Here is a 19,228-nt window from a genome sequence, read left to right as displayed (position 1 = left end):
ATTGTTTACGACTTCCCTACTTACAAGCATGCAAATCTGAACAAGTTATTAGGATTCTGTAATACAGTGCCGGGCCGTGTAATTAAAAATCGGATCCAATTGATTTTTCCCGCTTTGCGAAGCAGGCAGCATTCCAAAGGAAAAAAGGGACTTTATACGCACTATAAGCGGGATGGGCCGCCACAAGTCTCACTCCGTTGTTTCAAAAACAAATTAATAACCATTCATTATTTATTAAGAACTAATTATTTCAAAAGGCTTTTAAAAATTGGAATTAATTTTACATAGGGTTTGGTTTTACCCTGGGAGTTTTCCCAGCATTTCAAGCCTGTGTGACACCTCAATTAGAGGTGGCTGCGGTTTCGCTCAGTCTGTGGGGTGTTTGTCTCATCAGCACTGTGACCTGCTACATCGAGGTCTGAGTGCTCACTGATGTAAAAATGCATCTAAATTTAAAAAGGGAGGCCATCCCTTGTCGGCTGTTTCAACACAGGAGCCACTGAAGGTCTTACTGAACCAGGAACAGGGAAAAACCGTAAGCTCGGTCCTTTTTATTGTCACAGAAACACACAGGACGCTTAGAGAGCTAGCTTACATGATGCCCACAGGAAAGCTGCTGTCATTCGTCATGGTGTAGCCTATAGAGAACAAATTATGAGGCTAATGTTTTAATACTGGTTGTATTCTCAACAAATATTATCTCAAAAATGTTAAGACCCATCAGAGAACATGTGGTTGAGGTTTCTGGAGAAATAATTTCAATTTGTATCCAGCTTTATCTAGCTTAGCAGCAGCGCAGCGCTAATGTCCATGTCAAACATGCTAGCATGCTAGCAGTCAAGAAGTGACACATAGCAAGTTATCAGAAGAACAGTTTACATGCCACATTGTTAGAATAAAATAGGAAAAAAATGTAATATTTCAGTAACAGCTTTTGCCTTAATCTATATTTCTCTTTTTAACAAACCCAGTGAGCTAAAGGAATGGGCCAGAATTTAACTTAGCAGGTAATTAAGATAAATAGTTTTACGTTTTTCTTGACTTTTTGTGGTGAAGACATTCTGATACCCCATCCCTTTGTCCCTCTAATGAATCAAAAGTACTGCTCCAAGATGAACGTTTATGGATTTGATCTATTTGTGTACATGTGTGTTCGAAACAGTCATGGAATATGAAAACTGTTCTCAATTTAGTGTGCATTTAATAAAAGCTATCTCTCATCAAAACTCTGTAGATTTCTTAATTTTACTGCACTTACATAGAACAATTCACAATAGTTTACCAAAAATGATTACTTATAACTAAACCCATATTCTAACAGGTAATGCTAATTTCTACACGCAATTATTGACTAATGTTTATCCAGACCAAATGGATGGATATCGTTTGTATTGTTTTATTATATAGTCTGCGGCATCCGGAGAACATCAGAACACACACACACACACACACACACACACACACACACACACACACACACACACACATATATATATATATATATATATATATATATATATATATATATATATATATATATATATATACTTACTTTAAATAAATACATAAATTTCCACTGATTATTTATTGACTTATTTATTGGGCTTTACATTTTTACATGTATGTTTTTGATAGAAGAAGATCACTGTATGCCTTTGTGTGAACTGAACTGGATTCTCTGGGGGACCTTTAGGGTGGTCAGCGTTTTTTCCAGATGGGGCTATGGCCCCCCTTGGGGACGCCACTGTGTTATTTACTATAATCTGCAGGCCACTGACCCGTTGTTGTTGTTGTTGTTGTTGTTGTTGTTGTTGTTGTTGTTGTTCTTCTTCTTCTTAGCATCAGAGTGAAAGTCTAACTCTTCTCTCCTCCCCTCCCTCTCAGTTTTTGGGTTGCTGGGGATCCGGGGGTTTGTGTTGCTGGCTTCTCTCGCTCAGCTGATGGTGACGTAGCTGCGCGGAATCGGAAGAGTGATTTTTATTTATTTATTTATTTTTATACGACCAGAGAAGGGCTGTGAGTGTGTATGCGTGTGTGTGTTGGGGGACGGGGGTGGGTGGGAGGCAATCATTTCACACCTTTAACGCGTGTGCAGCTCGGGCTTCTCAACAGAGGATGACAGTCCACAGGAGGAAAAACACACACACACACACACACACGCAACCCGGCGTTCCTCTCTCAGATGCGCAAAGTCCAGCACGCAGCTCTGCGTGGCAACTTCGCCGAACACGCAACGGGTGAAAAACTGCGATCGTTAACAGGCTATCGATTGCGGTTTGTCACCGGCGCTTGAAAGAAAGGCTTTTCCTCCACATCCACAGGAGCGGCATCATAATTTCCAACGCTGTCGCGGAGGAGAGGAAGAGGAGAAAGAGGAGGAGGAGGAGAAGGAGGAGAGCGCTGATTCACGGCTTGCAGGAGGAGGCAGAGACGCTCGGACGGGCTCGAGAAGAAGAAGAAGAAGAAGAAGAAGAAGAAGAAGAAGGAGATCCATCTCCCACCCAGCGTGCAGTCCTAAAATACCGAGCCACTCGCCTCCTCCTCCCTCGTTACTGACAGCTCTGCGACCCACCGGACCCCGTCCTGTTCCGGCCAGGGGAGGATTCTGGGGAGGAAGGGCGCCACGGCAAGGAGACGACGAAAGGCGATCGCCCTCCCCTTTGGCCCGGTTTGATCCTACACATTCGGCAGTACCGTGGGCAGGCTGGGGGGTGCGAGGGGGTGTGTGGGGCGGGGGAGGGGGGGAGAGAGGACCTGCACGCTCCCTCTTGTTCATGAGGACGACACGGCAGCCTCGCGGTGGGATTGTGGTGTGCGGATTATTTTAGGACCAGCTCGGCAAAAACAACAACAACAAGAATAATAATAAGACTAATAATAATAACAATAAAGGGGGCGGACGGGAGCTGCTCAGCTGTCTCTACAAAAAGTCACTCACATACAGATCCAGGTGAGTAATAATTAACGCGCAGCCATGCAAAGTGATACATGCATTACATAAAAAATAAATAAATCAATGTGTTAGAGTGAGACGTTCTAGATGCACATGTAGAAATGATCACATTAGAGAGTGATGATGATGATGATGATGGTGGTGGTGATGATGATGTGAGCTGGATGTGCTCCATCAGCCTGCACGCGCTTCAATCTGACCATCATGCTGCAGACATGATCCATTACAACCGGCTCGGATGGATTCGTGATATTCTGTCTAAATGGGTGTGACAGTCAAATAACTGCCGTCTCAGAGAAATCTGGAGTTTTTATTTTTATTTATTTATGTGTCACAATCATCATTATTATTACTGTTATTAATTTATTGTCTGCGCTTCTCCTACACTCTTTGGAGTTGATTGGAGAGAACACACACACACACACACACACACAGAGAGAGAGAGAGAGAGAGAGAGAGAGAGGCCTGCCTGCATCCTATAATAGGCTAAGTTACGGTGCGGACCTATGGGTGCTCCAGCAGGGGATTCCCCCCCTTCGTGGAGGCGATGGCATCCGTATAGTGAGCGAAACGGCCCTCATGATGATTAATCGGCGACAGCTGAGGCTCTCGGTGTGTCTGCTGAGTCCATGTTTACGCGCATCTCAAATAGCCTCCTTAAACGAGACCCACCTCCCAAAATAGGGGAAGGGGGGAAAAGGGATCCGCACGCAGATCCTGCCGCTCGGAGCCATGTAGCAACATACCGGGTGCACAGCGACCTCTGAAACATGACAATAAACAAATAATTTCAAACAGCTAATAGTAGCTGTTTGAAATTGCACGTTGGTGTAACACTTTGCATGTATTTTATTTGGGTAGATACTGATGAAAAGAGTATAAAGAAAATGTAGAGATGTAGTTTAAGCAGCTAGAAATAAATCTTTTAGATTCCAGAAATGTTTAGAATGTGCTTATGCTACAAATTTAGCTAAATTTGTAGCATAAGCAAATATATATATATATAAATTTATCATTAGGATTAATTTGGCAGGAATCAGGTATCAGCGGTGGCAGGTTTTAATATAGGTCAAATGGGCAGTTGCCCTGGGAGGTATTAGAAGAGGAGTGGAAATGTATATTTCTACTGCCATTGTTCACATGCAGAGTGGGATCAATATGTTCTTTTCTACTTTTAAACTTTAATTTTTTATTTTATATATATATTATATATATATATATATATATATATATATATATATATATATATATATATATATATATATATATATATATATATATATATTTCATGACTTACAGAAGCAGTGAGTGTTGAGTTGCACAGAGGTTCTGTCTCCCATTTGTTGCTACCTGCTGCTGGAAAACTGGCTGAAGGAATTCTACTTTACTTTTCTTACACCTACACTCTGAATTTACATCCAGTAAGCTCTGAGCTTGTTAGCTAGCTCTTCTAGCTGAAATGCAGTGGATTGACATCCAGTTTTTAAAAGGTTTGGTGTGAATTTAAAGCTACAGCAACAGCATGATAGCTTTGGCGAAGCATTAGACCTGACTCTTAGTTTACATTTTGGTTATTTATTAAAGTCTCCTTGCTCTCCTCACTGCCTGACGATTACTAGCTTTTGATCTCTGTGACACGTTCAAAACTAGCGACTCTGTTTTGTAATTCAATCTTACTTTAAACTCTACACATTTTGTCCCCATTTGGTTCCATTTGGTCATTATTTTGAAACCGTTTTACTTCCTCTTGACAATCATGCACTGCTTTGTGTTGGCCTGTTGGCCTGTCATTTAAAATCCCAATAAAACTAAAAGCAAACTGTAAAAAAAAAATAAAATAAAAATCTGCGAAAGCATCTACAGTAAATACAGCAAAATGGATGAAAAATGATCTAGCTTAGTCATCCAATCTGGCAGTAGGTGGCTCCTGACAATCTGAGTGACTCTGAGTTAACTGGATGAAGTCCGGTTCCATTTATCCATCCTTACCTTCCACTTTCTCCCTCTGAGCTCCAAACACACATTAGATTCTGATTGTGTGTTATAACGACAGTAATAACTGAGAAAGATGTCAAAGGAAATGATCTGCAGCTCTACCGACTTTCAGCTACGTTGTCGCTGCTTTTAGTTTGACATTTTCCAGAAAAAAAATTTAATTGGACTCTGCTATTAAAACAGATAATATAAGAGAGCTGCGTAAAAGTCAGATTAGTGACTCATTTTAATCCTTTCTGTTCCAACTTTGCATCATATTAAGAGGCCGTTTCTTTCCTGTCATAGTGAATGTTTTATTGCAGCATCTGCATCATCTAATAAAAGAAGGTTTGGGAAGAAGCAGGCTGGTCAGTGCCACCGCTACGGCTAAAACGCCGTTACCCACTCCCTCTCAGTGCCTTCTGTTTCTCTGAAAATAGTGCTTAAGGAAAACACAATGCCTTCATTTTATCCTCATCAATTTCCAGGAAGTAAACAATTTTTTTGTGTGCAAAACTCAACCTTTGCTTTAATTAATAAGTCACACCTCATTCACACAGTTCCTCCCCTGTTGTTTTTGTTTGTGCTCTGCACTGCTGATCCTCTCAGGGATTGTATAGCTGGCTGCAGTCCACAGTGTTGGCTCTGCTGATTCAGGAAAACACAAGTTCCTCGTCTCCAGCATGGGCTGCAATTCACTGTCATTCTTTTGTCATTCTTGTCTTTCCTCCTCCTGGTGTGTTTATTGAAATCTACCATCAAAATATATTTTTCCCCCATGTCATATATATATATATATATATATATATATATATATATATATATATATATATATATATATATATATATATATATATATATATATATATATATTATTTTTTATTTTTATTTTTTTTCCAACTTATTCATCTTTTAGGGGTGATTTTTGGCACCACTAAAAAAAAAAATTAAATAAAGATTGACATTGCTCTAAAAAGATAATATGTGATGCAGTGTTGGAGTGTTTCCCAAAGTATCCAATGCTTCAGCCCGGTATCTGGACACAGGGATGCATTTTTAAGGTACAAAGTTGAGTTTAAATGCAGATTTAGGTCAACTAAAGCAAAGAGAAACAAGTGTCAGACTAGTAAAAACCAAAATCCTCTACTAATTTCAGGACAGAATGGTTGCTTGCAATACTTTGTAAACTTAAACTGATACTTCACAGTCTGTGAGCCCCAGGGATCTTGAAGTGCCGTGGAGGGCATGGAGAGTTCAGACTGTCCAGAAACACTAAATAATCAGCCATAACTGAGGTGATAGTCTTTGCAATAAATCCCAGCGTGTATTAAGTTCAGGATGGTCACTTGTTCATTACTCTCCCCCTTGCCTCAGCCGTTAGCATTAAAAGAAGACTTAAGTCTTTATCATTAAGGGTCTAAGAAGTGCATTAGATGCTTTGATTGAGCTTTTATGAATTTGGACAACGTCTGAACTGAAAGGCTGCTCTCTATCGTTGTGTTAAGTTTCAGTGTGTTTTTTGATGAGCTTTTGTGTTTCTGCTTGTCACGCTCTCACAGTTGAGATAGTTCTTCATTCAGTAGCATTGCTGAGTGAGTCATTTTCTTCTGACCCGAGTGCTTTCCCAGAGATTTCAAACAATCTGCACCCTGGATGCGCATACATAACTTCAGTTAAACTTTGTTTACCAAATATTGCTTAGAGGTCCAAAAAAATTGTGTGTGAAGATCTTCATTTTCTACCTCACTGGTAACCTCTAGTATTATAACTAAATAATGACATAACTGTCATTATTTAGGAAACATAGGAAAGGTGTAGACGGAGGGTGTCTGGTGTTAAGATTTTCAGCCTACAAGCAAAACTGTTGGTGTCACTCTCAACACACACACCAATAGTGAAACACAATGGTGGCAGTATCATTGACACAACACAGAAGTTTTGTCAGAATTGAAGGGAAGATGGATGGAGCTAAATACAGCTGTTAAGATAGCTTGAAGGCTTGAGACTTAGGTTTGTCTCACAACTGGACATCAAGCCTAAACACACAGCAAGAGCTGCAATGGAACGGTTGAAATCAAAGCCTTTTCATGTGTTAGTGCCTTCGCCAAAATCTAATTAAGAATCTGTGGCAATACTAGAGAATTCCTGCTCACTGTCACTCTCCATTCACTCTGAATTCAGTCAATAAATGCACTCTGCATTCCAAGTATGTGTGCAGGTCTGTAATCATTATTAATTACAAATCCAACAAGAATCCAACGTGGTGATATTGTTTCGTCGTAATTGTCTTTGAATATTGTTACTATTGTGATGCTGAACACGTTGCATTTCCGTCAAAAAGCTGCAAAATAACCATCGTGTATTTTCTGTTGTTTCTCTTTGGCAGGTGGTGGGTGGAAGAAAGCACAGCCCAGTGCTGGATCCCAGAGGGACTGTTCGTGTTGCAAGGCCCCTTAAGACGAAGAAGGGTGCATGGAGGGTTCAAAGCCTCTAAAACCAGGGACATCAGCCTGCCTCTGGTTGGGGCTGGTCTCTGTGGCCGTAGCTTTCCTTTGTACAGAGGCCCGGACTACTCCGAGCCCTTTACTCAGCCCCAACAATGCCACCTGCAAGGGCAACTCAAAATGTCAAACAGGGATCATCCTCCCCATCTGGTATCCCGAGGATCCGTCCATGGGAGACAAGATTGCTCGGGTCATCGTCTATTTTGTGGCCATGATCTACATGTTTCTTGGTGTGTCCATCATTGCCGACCGTTTCATGGCAGCCATTGAGGTCATCACCTCCCAAGAAAGAGAAATTGTCATCAAAAGGCCCAACGGGGAAACGACGACGACCACAATTCGGGTGTGGAATGAAACAGTTTCCAACCTTACTCTCATGGCCTTAGGCTCATCTGCCCCCGAGATTCTGCTCTCTGTGATTGAAGTTTGCGGACATGAGTTCAAATCTGGTGAACTTGGTCCATCGACAATTGTTGGCAGTGCAGCCTTCAATATGTTTGTCATCATTGGCCTCTGTGTGTCCGTCATTCCCCAAGGTGAAGTGCGCAAGGTCAAACACCTGAGAGTTTTCTTTGTCACAGCAGGCTGGAGTATCTTTGCTTACATCTGGCTCTACATGATCCTGGCTGTTTTTTCTCCAAATGTAGTCCAGGTCTGGGAAGGCCTGGTCACACTATCCTTTTTTCCCATATGCGTCCTACTCGCCTGGGTAGCAGACAGACGACTGCTCTTCTACAAGTTTATGCATAAGAAATATCGCACTGACAAACACAGGGGTGTTATTATTGAGACGGAAACAGAACGCTCCAAAGGGATTGAGATGGACGGCAAGATGGTCAACTCTCACTTTATGGATGGAAGTGCAACCAGTAATCTGATTGGTTTGATTGAGAGCAAAGAAGTAGATGAGTCCCGTCGGGATATGATTCGTATCTTAAAGGACCTAAAGCAGAAGCACCCAGAGAAAGATCTTGATCAGCTGGTTGAGATGGCTAATTACTACGCTCTCTCACATCAGCAAAAGAGCCGTGCCTTCTACCGTATCCAGGCCACTCGAATGATGACAGGCGCTGGGAATATCCTGAAGAAACACGTAGCAGAACAAGCAAAGAAGAGCACCAGTGTGCAAGAGGTGCACGTGGAGGAACCCGAAGAGTATGTGTCTCGGATAGCATTTGAGCCTGCTGCCTACCAGTGCCTTGAGAACTGCGGTGCTGCCATCCTGACTGTCACTAGAAAAGGTGGCGACATCAACAAGACGATCTACGTGGATTATAAAACAGAAGACGGCTCGGCTAATGCTGGAGCAGACTACGAGTTCACAGAGGGCATGGTGGTGTTCAAACCAGGGGAGATAATCAAAGAAATAAGCATTGGCATCATAGACGATGACATCTTTGAAGAGGACGAGCACTTCTTTGTGCGTCTCAATAATCTTCGGGTCTTGGAAACTGAAGACGAGGTGTTGTCTGCCAACAGCCTCCCATACCCAAAGGCCATCCTAGGATTCCCCACTGTAGCTACAGTGACTATTCTGGATGACGATCATTCAGGCATTTTCACGTTTGAAAGTGGCTCAGTTCACATCAGTGAGAGCATCGGCATTATGGAAGTGAAAGTGCTGAGGACTTCTGGAGCAAGGGGAACTGTCATTGTGCCTTATCGCACAGTGGAGGGACTTGCCAAAGGTGGAGGGGAGGACTTTGAAGACACCTATGGAGAACTTGAGTTCAAAAACGACGAGACCTGGTAAGAAGAATCCTCGTGTTTGGAGCAGTTGGTTTTCTATTAAGTTTTATTGGCTGATGTTCATTGGTCAGTGGCTGATTATTACAGATCAAGGCTTCTAGATCAAAAATACAATGTGTTTTGGACTCATAATTAAATAACATAACTTGAGAATTATTTCTTCGACAATTTTAATTTCTATTTTATATTGCATTTAAACATGCATAAGGTTTAAGCTTCAGTGCTCTTTAGCAGTCTGCTGGAAACGGCACTTTGTTTTGCTCCAAAGGCTCAGCTCATTCTTTGACATACAATAATACAAATCTTACCTATTTATATGGCATTTCTACTCACCACTTTATGAATTTTGACTCCCCGTTTTTCTCTCGTTAGTTAAACAGCAAACACACTCATCTGACGCTTGTTTTTTCTGTGTGGAGAGTTTTCCTCTCATCAGACAGCTTTGGCAGCAACCGTCTGTTTTTCATGTGCCGGAGATTCCACACAAGCGTGGAAACAGGAAGTCCTGAAGTAAACCCTCTCTTTGCCCTTCAACTCCCTGCTGCTTTGTTTTCTCCATCCCTGGAGTTTTGCACGTTTCCCTTTTTCCCCATGTTCTCTTCATGCCTTGTCAACTTCCTCTGACAAAAAAAAAAGTAGAGCGGATGGATAGAAGCTGAGTTAGAAGAGAGATTCACGTCAAAGGTCTGGCTTTGATTTATATAATCAGTGTGTGACAGTGTTTTGCGTTTGATGGTGGATGGTGTTGAAATGAATTATGACATGTGAAGGCTTAATTTCTTCTGAACGGAGCCATCAATAAAAATGCTGTGATTGGTAATGATGTCTTACGTAAAGCGGGTATGTTATGTAGTCTTGTCAGCTTTACCATCTGTCTATAATGCTGGACTACAACAAACAGGGTCATGCAACATTTGGTAGTGTTAAAATGATCGTAGCAAACTGTGCTGTGGCATAGAGAGCGTTTGTCAATTGGACAACATTCCAGCACATTACGATTCTGGCGTCTCTGGAATGCACCTTCGCAGGCACTTGTGTTGTACATGTTGACCTACAGCCACTTAGCCACAGAGACAAGTGTCTGCTGTTCCCCCATTCTCTACCAAATGGACCTAACTGGCAGAGACTGGGCTGCAGTGTGAGGGCTGAGACAGCCCCGGAGAACAATGGCAGGGGGATGAGTGTTGGGTGATCAGCATGCTCCAGGGACCTGCTGAGCGCTCTGGATTTTACTTGATTTATGTGGAAGAGGCTTTTGGGTTGGACCTGAAGGCTGCTGAGGGAATACAGGGAGGAGATGTGGTGATGCAGTTGTGATGATGATGGTTTATCGATCTGCTTGCTGTGTTGCATATCGTGCTGAACGTTAGAGTCTCACATCGTGCCGCACTTCTCTACCAAGGGGATGTAAATCCAAGAAAGAAAAAAAAGGCGTGCTGTAATTGGTTAACTCTGAGAGATCTTGAATATAATCAGACTGCATAATAATTTGCTGGATATTTAGGGGGAGAAAAAAAAATGACGAAATTACAGAGCGCTATTGAGGAACACTTGTCTTTCCTTAGAAAAGCGGTGTAGTTAATAACCAATGTGTTCAGTGGCAGGGCTACTTATTAGCAGAGAAAGCGATAACATCTCTCTCTGGACTCGGCTGCTGTGCATCACAATGAATCAGTTCGTATCAATTTTGACACAAATGAGAATGTCTTAAAATATCTTTTGTTTAAATATCGACTGTTACAAATGAATTATTTTGAAAACCATGTTACACGTTACAGATAAAACCTTTATTTCTAATAACACAATGTTCCTATGAATTATCTTTGTAATTTTTTGCATACCACTTGATGAAGTCGTGCTAGCTGTTTTCCCAATCTTTCTACATACTTCGGGCTCAGATGTACTGCTGGTTCAGTCTGTTTACGACCCAGTTCTGGCATGAACATCACCATTATTCCTGTCTTACTTCTACTTCCTTCAGCAGCTTTCACTGAGCTTCTCTTAAACAGTAGGTGTCTCTATAAATAAAATCAGCCTGTTGTATTGATTCAACAGAAGCTGCATCGATGCAGAGGTTAATCCAGTAAAAAAATTAAAACAAATCGACTGAAGACAATTCAACTAATTAGTCTGAATAGCTTGAGCAAATAGAAACTGAACATTTCAAATGATGATGTCATTTAAGAGGAAAAGCTATTCAAATCGTGAATTAGCTCTGATTAATCATAGTTTTGGGGCTGATGTTCAAGGTTACCAGTAAAAATCAAGGAATGACCAAAAAGACCCAATCTGACAAAGTGAGACTAAAGTAAATCAAAAAGCAACACATTGCCCTCCAATCTAAAGAATTGTCATAACGGATTAAAAACAATCATTGAGGTTCTCACTGCAAAGAAATACAAAGCCTAATAACCAAAGTTATTATGGGGACAATATTCTTAAACAAGGAACTATCATGCCAAAAAAACCAAACTCATATTAAGCAAAAAATAAACACAAACTATTGAATAAATGTGATGCAATATAAATCAAAATATGGTGGAACTAATTCAGTTTAATTCCTAACAAAATGAAACTGTATCTCTGCAATCCACCTAGAAGACTGGATCCGTATTTGAGCTTCCAACTTTCCAACAATCTTAAATTGTAAAAAAAAAAAAAAAGAAAGAAAAAAGAAAAAAAGAGAGCAAATGATCTCTTTTTTTCCCCAATAAAAAAAGCTGCCAAAGAGTACCACTTTATCCACAATCATGCCAAAAGTTTGACAGGAACATTTCCAAAATATTCATTTTCTCAGGGAAAAGGAATATTTAGAAAATTCACAGAAGACAAAATTACCTCGTTGGTTCTTCTGCAACCTAAAACCCTCTCCTCAGAGTCATTTTTCTCTCTCTGTGGGACAAAAAGATTGTTATAAAACGTGTTTGCCTCCGCTGCCCTACATTCATATTTAACCAGGGAAATGTTATATTTTCTCTTGCCAGAAGGAGTTCCTCTGTTACAAGGTTAAAACAGTTCTTGGTGTGAAGCCATCGTAGTGAGTAGATGAAGGCAGAGCGCGGCGTGTGTGAGAAGGGGCCGAGTGTTTAATCCCCTTCAGCACACAATCACACAATGCTCTCTATCTGGTTCCCTTTAGCATCTCATTTTGCCGGTTCTTTTGCTATCGACCACATATAAGACTGCAAAAGGGTTGTGTGTATTTGTATGCCGTTTACGTAAATGTCTGTTTTCAGTAGTTTAGTTAATTGTTGCTTTTGTACTTTAGGTGATTGGATCTTTGTGTAAACTGGTATTTTATTCCTCCATATTTTTATACTCGTCTCATAACACGGCCCATGCAAAGGCAAGATGATACCACACAATCATATTCAATAAATCACATATTATTGAAAACTTCATTTACCTCATTAACATTAAAGATTAATTACACGCAGAATGATGTTTTCCAGCATTTATTTTGTTAACTGTGATGATTTTCCACTTACAGATAATGAAAAATATGACATTTAGGATTAACATATTACATCAGACCATAAAAAAACATATTTTAATGCAGAAATGTGGGCTTAATAAAAAGAATGTCTGTTTCGGGAACAAAATATTATTTTCAAACGGCACTTTTAATCTGTGAATCTCATCAGAACACATATTTTAAGTTATTACATATGACCGAAGGCACATATTTGCATCCATTCAGCTGGTGTGCTAATATTTTAATAGAAAATGGCATTCCGTCATCGAACACATGCTTCAGAGTTGCTTTGACTCTTTCATACATGTTTAAGGAATCCCTGCATCTCCCGTCGCAACTATTCAGGGGTGCCTAAGAACTTGTTTATTTAATGAGTTGCCTAGCGGCAGTAGCAAATAGCGTTAGGCTACGTTCACACTGCAGCCTGAAGTGACCCAATAACGATTTTTTTCAGTGGTCGTTCACACATCCTGTATAGTTCTCCAGTGTGAACTGCAAACGACCTGAAAGTGTGGCGTCACACACAGAGCACGTGCTTAGTGTGCGGAAGTAAACATGGACGCTAACGGTGGAGCATAGCTCACGATTTTAAAGTTGTTGTCCGACTGGAGCAGCATATAAACAAATTAATCCTCGTTATAGTCCATCATGGTTGTTGTTATTCTTCCCGCTTGCGCATCAGGACACAGAATAGTAACGTTTGTCGAGTATCAGTGACGTTCAGGTCGAATGAATGCGACCTGGACGTCAGGTCACATTTGAATCGGATACGTATCGGATACCCAAAGTGGCCCGGGTAGCATTCGAAAAGAATCTGACCTGTGTTGTTCAGAAATTAAAAGATCGGATACAGGTCGAATTACGTCAAAAATTCGGAATTGGGTCACTACAGGCTGCAGTGTGAACGCAGTCTTAGCCTGGTGGAACGGCGCCGATGTTGGACTACACCTCTCCTGGAACGGATATAAATGGCATCAAGAAGGAACGCTGTCGCGACAACGTGCTGAAGGCGGAGTGTCCGAAAGCGTAGGAGCATCTTAAAGAGACCAAGGCCAATTTCACAGTGTCAGCTACTATGGACAGTGAATTTTCTTTCTAAATGTTTTTCATATATGTAGCAGTAGTCATTTGGCTGTGCTGTAAAATAACCCTATGTCCTGGAAAATATACAATGTAAAATAACGCCTTTAATGATTTCTCACTGGGTTGTACCCCTGTTTGGTATGAAAACAATAAAATGCCAACAAATTAAAATTCCTGGTGGTGGTTTCGCCGCTAAGTCCACATAAAGAAAGATAATGATAATTAAATGCCTCTCCTCCCTTTAGTAGCTCATAGAAGCAGGATTAAGTGTTGCTAATGGGGACGGTGCCTCGCCATACATTCTCAAAGGATTCATATTCTCCTACAGGTGAGACGGTGTGCAGCCCAGAGATAGCTTTGTTAATAAAATAAAGTTAATTTTTTTTGGGGGGGAGCGCTGTGGATGGGGGAGGAGGGGTTTAGTCTTTGTGATGACTCCGATTAACATTTAGGCCTCCTGAGAAAACTATCTCCAGGCTGGGAGCTGCCTGTGTAAAGCTGCAGAGAATATTGAAGTAATAAAGGTTGCCAGGTTGTGTTTCCTTATTGAGCCGGAGAAGATAACACAGCTGAGAAGCTCCATCCCTGGAGAGGCCGATGTTTAACTAAGCGCTGATGGATTCATAAACAAATGAGTGGTGCGCGGCAGACGGACCAGAATCACCCGGAGTATTCGTGGTCGTAAGGGGGAACGAATCTTCCTGTGCATTCACATGCAACCTTTAAAGATTTATAATTGCGCCGACGATAAAACGCACGATTTTTGACCTTTTGTAGGCGCCGAAGTCTTTTCCTGAAATGTTTCCTTGGGTATCTGTGTAATGTGTAAGGCGCTACCTCCTCCTGGCATCATGACTGACAGGACACATGTTTACTCTGATCCTCGTCCTGCTGAGCGAGGCAGCTTTCCCCCCAGCCAGCACTTTTCCATATATCCCAGAATGGACCCACGAGGCTTACCTTACCCGCCTGCAGCCGGTCCCCTGACACCGCCTGGATCATCTTCAGCTCAGCTTATCATATTCGCGGCTGCTGCTTTCTGTTGTTTCATTAAGGCTATAGCCTTAAAGTCTCTGGTCTCTCTGAAATGATGTGTTTCTGATTTTGGTTGTCGTGTTTTGTTTTGGTTTGTTTTGTTTTTTTCTGTAATTTCTTGGAATTGTTTCAGTAGTATTATTCAGTTTTCTTCGTCATAGTTTGAATGTAGTTGAAATAAAAGGGATTTCTAGTATTTTCAGTAAGAATATTCAGAATTACGTACAAACCCATCTGGTTGTTTCTGGGTTTTGAACTTTGGTTTCTGCAAATTATTGTTGCACTGATTCCAGTTTCTCTTTAAGAACTATAATAGAAAAAATATTTATTCACATTATTTCTGTCAGGATTTGTTTGATGACCTGAAACATAAAAAAACAACAAATAAGAAAAACCACTAAGAGGAAAAATTACTATAATGGAAACATTGATTTTTGTAAAAAAAAAAAAAAATCACTGGGATAAGCCCGGCTCAGAGTGAATGTTGTGATCGCCCCGGGCCTGAAACCCGAGCGCGGCGCGGTACCAGATATGGTTCTTGAATTAGTGTCTGCCAGTCTGTGAGTACACAGTGCAGGCATTCTGATGCCGCCTTCAATCATGTTCCTGCTTTATTCCAGGAGATTTCTATTTTTAACTCGCTGATATCTGTAGGTTGTCCATAACCTTTGGGATACTTCATGAGACACCAAAGACAAATTAAGATTAATGACGACGAACAACAAAATGGCTCAGCTATTGACGCGATCTGTGTGTAACAGCCATCCTGCAATGCTTGGCATTGGATGAAGAAGAGCAGACTATCACAGAACCTTACAACTAAAAGCAATTTTTGAGAGTAAAGTAAGACAAAGTACTCAACAAAAGACACACACACAATAAAAAAAACAGGAAAGTTGTTTTTCCTGTTGTGGCCCTGGAGTGTTGAGTACATGCACTGAGAGAACAAGAAAAATCCAGTCCAGATTCCAGCCGGTGATCTGCTCTGAGGAATCAGCACAGCCAAGAACCAACAGGAATATCAAACCTACAGGACCGACAGGGTCTCGAGGTTGCCCCTGGCGATATTAGATTTGAAACAGCAGCAAATCTGTCCTTAATAGCCGGCTTTATGTAGCCATAAAAAGCGTTGCCAACAAAGAAGGGAAGGAGAGGCAAGTGGCTTCTTTAAATTTTGTGGCCCTGGAGTGTTGATGACTTAACAGTAATCAATGGAGAGTCTTCCCCAATCGCATATCTACAAATGTTTCTGTGGAACTTCACTCCGAAAATATTTGCGGATTTTTTGTTGAGCATATCTAAAATAATTTTAGAAGGAAAATATGGTGGGAAGATGAAGAAGTGAGGAAAAGTGCTACTTGACACGCTATTGGCTGGCGTTTTCAAAGCAGCCAATCCAGCAGCCCTATTCATTTTCCTGGGCACCGATTGGCTGTAACCCGAAGAGCAAAGACAGGGAGCACTGTGGTAGTGCTAAGACAAGTTTCCACCCTGCAAATGAATACATATTGAGATTTACCATAGACATAAATACGTAGACGCCTCATGGAGCGGGGCGGCCCGTTGCTGCGATACGTAACAGCGTCCACCATATTGAATGTGGAATATGTGCCAGTAAGGTAATACAAGTGAATGGACCGAACTTTATAAAGTGCCGTTTTACAAAGTATTTTAAGTTAATTCTGTCAGGAAATGGTATGGTTGATGGTGAGGAGAGACGCTGAGACCCAGGTTATGGTGATGAAGAAGATTTAATGAAGGCTCAAAAACAGTCCAACACAGGCAGCACGGCAGAGACAGGCACACAGCCAAATACCGGTAGCAACTGACAAACAGGACTTGGAGACGAGAGCTAACGCAAACCAGGACTTAGCAGTTCAACTGGCGCGAATAGACGACAACTTAGACAAACCTAGACATACGACGAGGATCCGACAAGGAACACAGACAACAGGTGGGTTTAAATACACACGGGGTAATTAAGGGAATGAGACACACCTGGGGAGCAATCAACGGGGAGGACAGGACAGAGACTCACAGGGAAACAGGACGGAACACAGAAAACTCAAAAACACACAAAAACACGGATCCTGACAGTACCCCTCCCTCAAGGGCGGATACCAGACGCCCACAAAAAACAGAAAAGTCCAAAAACACAAAACAACCCAACAGGGTGGGCGGAGGGGCGACGGAAGGAGGGCAAGAGTCCATAGAAAGACAGTCCAAAACAAAAAACTACCCATCAGAGTGGGCGGAGAACCGGGAGGCTAATCCGGCGGACGTTGCCGGCGCAGGAAGCGAGGAGACGGGTCCGGCGGTCTCTTCCGCCGGCGCAGGAAGCGAGGAGACGGGTCCGGCGGTCTCTTCCGCCGGCGCAGGAAGCGAGGAGACGGGTCCGGCGGGCGGCGTCTCCGGCGCAGAAAGCCGAGACGTGGAGGCGGGTCCGCCGGGCCGGCAGGAAGGCCGGCTGGAAACTCGGGCGGAGCAGACTCTGGAAACTCGGGCGGAGCAGACTCTGGAAACTCGGGCGGAGCAGACTCTGGAAACTCGGGCGGAGCAGACTCTGGAAACTCGGGCGGAGCAGACTCTGGAAACTCGGGCGGAGCAGACTCTGGAAACTCGGGCGGAGCAGACTCTGGAAGCTCGGGGGGCTGCGCTCCGGCAGCAGACTCGGGAAGCTGCGCTCCGGCAGCAGACTCGGGAAGCTCGGGGGGCTGCGCTCCGGCAGCAGACTCGGGAAGCTCGGGGGGCTGCGCTCCGGCAGCGGGCTCGGGGAGCTCTGGCTGGGGGGAAAGCTGCGCTCCGGCAGCGGGCTCGGGGAGCTCTGGCTGGGGGGAAAGCTGCGCTCCGGCAGCGGGCTCGGGGAGCTCTGGCTGGGGGGAAAGCTGCGCTCCGGCAGCGGGCTCGGGGAGCTCTGGCTGGGGGGAAAGCTGCGCTCCGGCAGCGGGCTCGGGGAGCTCTGGCTGGGGGGAAAGCTGCGCTCCGGCAGCGGGCTCGGGGGCGGGCCACGCCACTAACCGTGCCGCCTGACGTCCCGGGGACAACCTGGCTCCTTGAAACCCCATCACCATGGGAACTGTTGTGGATGGAGACGGGCAGACGGAGGTGGCGGCTGGAGACGGGCAGACGGAGGTGGCGGCTGGAGACGGGCAGACGGAGGTGGCGGCTGGAGACGGGCAGACGGAGGTGGCGGCTGGAGACGGGCAGACGGAGGTGGCGGCTGGAGACGGGCAGACGGAGGTGGCGGCTGGAGGCAACGGAGGGGTGGTGCGGAGGGACGGAACGGGAACAGGTATGGTGAATACTTTCTTGGCGAGAAACTCTTCGTGGAGCTCGTGAACCAAATCCAGCATAAACGGGTCATTGTGAAACAGATTGAACAGATAACAGAAATCCTCCTCGAACTCGATGTTGTGAATGTCCTTTGATTTGAGGAATGGGAAGAGCGGTGGAGTTGTAGTGGTTACTGGGTCCATGATGATAAACTGCGAGCCTCACCGGTCGTGGTCGGATCCTTCTGTCAGGAAATGGTATGGTTGATGGTGAGGAGAGACGCTGAGACCCAGGTTATGGTGATGAAGAAGATTTAATGAAGGCTCAAAAACAGTCCAACACAGGCAGCACGGCAGAGACAGGCACACAGCCAAATACCGGTAGCAACTGACAAACAGGACTTGGAGACGAGAGCTAACGCAAACCAGGACTTAGCAGTTCAACTGGCGCGAATAGACGACAACTTAGACAAACCTAGACATACGACGAGGATCCGACAAGGAACACAGACAACAGGTGGGTTTAAATACACACGGGGTAATTAAGGGAATGAGACACACCTGGGGAGCAATCAACGGGGAGGACAGGACAGAGACTCACAGGGAAACAGGACGGAACACAGAAAACTCAAAAACACACAAAAACACGGATCCTGACAAATTCCTGTCATTGACACATTTTCTCACACACACTAATATATTTGGCAATCAAAGAAATGACTAAAGACAGAGTTTCTAACTTTTGATGTGATTATTTAATTGTTTTGGGGGCATTTCTGAATAAAGAGCACAATGTTTTTATTTGATAGAAATGATTCTGATCATTTTTATATTGAAATTGATAAACAGACACACATTTACAATGTTTTATTAAAGAATATAATTCCATAATTAAATAATACATTTAAGATTTCAAGACAAGACACAAATAATTTTCCTGTATTTATTTTTTATACGTTATTGAGAAATGACTTTTGATTTATAAATCAGTCATTGTCAAACATTAAACTACATATTTTTCTTACTTTTTTCCAAAGAATAAATATTTATTACAGTATGTCAACTCTGCTATTGACAGCAAAGAGTGAAAATAATCCTAACAGTAAATTATTTTTATTTCATTACATAAGCTGTATTAATACACTAATACTTCAGATTGAGATATTTAAAAATACACAAAAAG

General features: G+C 42.8%; 1 protein-coding gene across 1 annotated transcript; it reads left to right on the top strand.

Annotated features, from left to right (window-relative positions):
* Positions 1 to 7,319: 7,319 nt before the first annotated feature.
* On the top strand, positions 7,320 to 9,413 carry slc8a3 (solute carrier family 8 member 3). The gene has a single exon (XM_088002899.1). The coding sequence runs from the start codon at positions 7,400 to 7,402 to the stop codon at positions 9,182 to 9,184; it is 1,785 nt and encodes a 594-aa protein (XP_087859025.1). The 5' UTR covers positions 7,320 to 7,399; the 3' UTR covers positions 9,185 to 9,413.
* Positions 9,414 to 19,228: the final 9,815 nt, after the last annotated feature.

Source organism: Poecilia mexicana, unplaced genomic scaffold, assembly GCF_051168715.1.
Source record: "Poecilia mexicana isolate PSO_F unplaced genomic scaffold, ASM5116871v1 scaffold_22, whole genome shotgun sequence".
NCBI lineage: Eukaryota > Metazoa > Chordata > Actinopteri > Cyprinodontiformes > Poeciliidae > Poecilia > Poecilia mexicana.
Note: the sequence above shows the minus strand (reverse complement) of the source record. Positions and strands in the feature narration are given on the sequence as shown.